The sequence below is a fragment of the Cariama cristata genome, unplaced genomic scaffold, assembly GCF_000690535.1.
Source record: "Cariama cristata isolate BGI_N322 unplaced genomic scaffold, ASM69053v1 scaffold7648, whole genome shotgun sequence".
Classification (NCBI taxonomy): Eukaryota; Metazoa; Chordata; class Aves; order Cariamiformes; family Cariamidae; genus Cariama; species Cariama cristata.
The window spans coordinates 3,998-6,335 of NW_009629355.1; the positions used below are offsets into that span (position 1 = coordinate 3,998).

The following is a 2,338-nucleotide window of genomic DNA, read 5'->3' on the forward strand; positions in this document are numbered from 1 at the left end:
TAACTAAATCAGTGCCCGCTCTCCGTGTCACCGCAGAGAGAAATGCTTAAGTGAAACCCCAAGGAAGCTCGAGAAGAAAGAAAAGAAACACCCAAGGAAACCAAACCGGCCTCAGAAAAGGAGTTTAAAAAAAGGAATAAGTGAACAAAACCTCAGCTCCTCCACCACCGCTGCTCTGCCAGGGCTTTTTATGTTCCTAATGAGCACAGAGCTGTGTCGGGACACCACATCTGCGCTTGTCCGCCTGGCCAGCCCAGCGGGTCGGGGTCCCAGGTACATTTTGGTGACAAAAACACCAGTCCTGCACCTATTTAGGGGTGCAGCAGGCACTCGGGACCTGCCATGGGGCGCATCCTGGTGGGTGCACCCCCTTTTTGGTGTCCGGTGCTGGAAGATGGAGGTCGAGCCGCGGGGTTTTAGCAGGACGACTCGTTTCGCCAGCGGACGTGGCAGGACTTGCAGAGGAGGTGGTCGCCCAGGGGGTAGCACCCGTTCTCCGTCGGCTCCGGCGACAGGGGTGTCCCACAGCTCTGGGGGCAAGAGAGGAAAGGGAGGCCACATTTTAGGGGTCCCCGTGCCACATCGCATCCCATCTTTCCTGCAGAACCCACCAACACTTGGAAAAAAACAAGAAACTACATCAAAAGCATGAAAAGCTGAAGCTCTCCTGGCTGAACACATCGTCCTTTTCACCCAATTTACTTATTTTTTCCCCCTCCCTGTTGCTCGCAAGGTAAACTGCTGGCTAAAAAATAACCCTGGGTGCTGCGAGCCCTGCGGCTGTGCTTTGCGAAGGCTCAGCGCCAAACCCCTCGGCTTTTCGGGGCCGTACCTCGCAGCGGTAGCAGCTCTCGTGGAAAGTACGTCCCAGGCACTCAATCTTGTAGGTGTCCTTGTCCTCGTGGGGGACGATGGGGTGCTCGCAGGCGCTGCAGACCGCAGCGTATTTCCTGATGGGAGCAAACAGGAACGGTGTGAGCCCTGTGGGGTGACAGGGATGAGCTGAACCCCCCCAATGTGGGGGGATGCTCCCCCGTTTCCGTGCTCCCCAACCTGTAAAAGTCGGCCACGCAGTACACCTCATCCCGCTCGTCCACGGCGAAGCTCTCGGTGCCGATGGCCCGGCCACAGGCGACGCAGGAGAAGCAGCCGGGGGAAGCAGCCGGGGTGGTAGCCCTTGCCCAGGGCACGGACAATGCGCTCCGTGATCAGCCCCCGGCACTTGGCGCATTTCTCCAGCGTGGCCTGGGGTTTGGGGGAGACACGCCGTGAGATGCCAGCTCCCCCCAAATGTGCTGCATCTCCCGCCACCTTGCTGGAGGGTGCTGGTTGTCCCCGGGGGAGGACGGGTACCTGGTAGCAGGCATCGCACGTGGGACGCCCGTCTTTTTGGTAGTAGCGCTGGCCGGCCAGGAGCCGGTGGCACGTCCGGCAGGTGAAGCAGTCGGCGTGGTACTGCTTCCGCATCGCCTCCACTGTCGGCTCCCGGGGCCCCACCACTTTGTGGCAGAAGGCACAGATGTCTGTGGGAAGAAAGGAGAGGGGTTCGATGCTGTGTGCCTCAGTTTCTCCAAGTGGGGACGAGCCCGCATGGTGCAGCTGCATCCCCCCCCTTACCTCTGGAGCCGTCCCTCTCCGGGTACCCATTTGCATCCTGCCACTGCGGCTTGCCCGCTTGCTCCTGGCAAAATTTGGGCGGCCTCAATTCAGCAGGGAAGGCAGAAGGGGCCTGGTGAGTGTGGCAAGGTAAAGGCACGTTACATTTATGCTCTTGCAGGTGGGGAAACTGAGGCACTGGGGCGATTGCACCCCGTCATCCTCACCTGAAGGCTGGTGGGTGCTGCAAGGTCCAGTTGCTGCAGGGCTGGACCCAGCGCGTCCGCAGACAGGGGCTGGGGCACTTCGGAGAGGACAAGGACCGGTGGGGACGAAGGCACAGGGGCTGCTGAGCGGATTTCTGCAGCAAAAGCCAGACGTGGTGGGTTTAGGGGGGCAACAACATCCAGTAACGCCCCGTTGCAATAACACCCCGGCAGCTTTGCCGCAGTGCTCGCCGACCTGCCCCAAAAGCAAACGCCATCCCGGCTGGAGGGGACAAACATCACCGATAAGCTCCTGGCGATGGAGAGCAAACACAGCCCTTCCCTGGCAGCCGGATCCAGCCCGGGATGGGTGCAGGATCTGGGGAATAACCCCCTCAAAGAACCACATCCCCTCCCGCCCGCACACCCGTCCTTTAGCAAAGTATCTCCGCAGCATCCTCAGCACCATCATCATCCTCCCGGCACTACTTGCAGCCGCCCGCAGACACCCCTTACCTCCGTTGGGCAGTGCAGGG

At 60.4% G+C, this 2,338-nt stretch overlaps 1 protein-coding gene across 1 annotated transcript; it reads right to left on the minus strand.

Moving 5' to 3' along the window:
• Positions 1-416: 416 nt before the first annotated feature.
• Positions 417-2,181, minus strand: FBLIM1 (filamin binding LIM protein 1; the record flags this gene model as incomplete). Its single annotated transcript, XM_009705127.1, is given in 8 exon segments — positions 417-530; positions 833-950; positions 1,054-1,154; positions 1,156-1,245; positions 1,354-1,523; positions 1,618-1,729; positions 1,824-1,957; positions 2,059-2,181. Coding segments are annotated over 8 exon segments (962 nt in total), but the record flags the coding sequence as incomplete, so codon positions are not given.
• Positions 2,182-2,338: the final 157 nt, after the last annotated feature.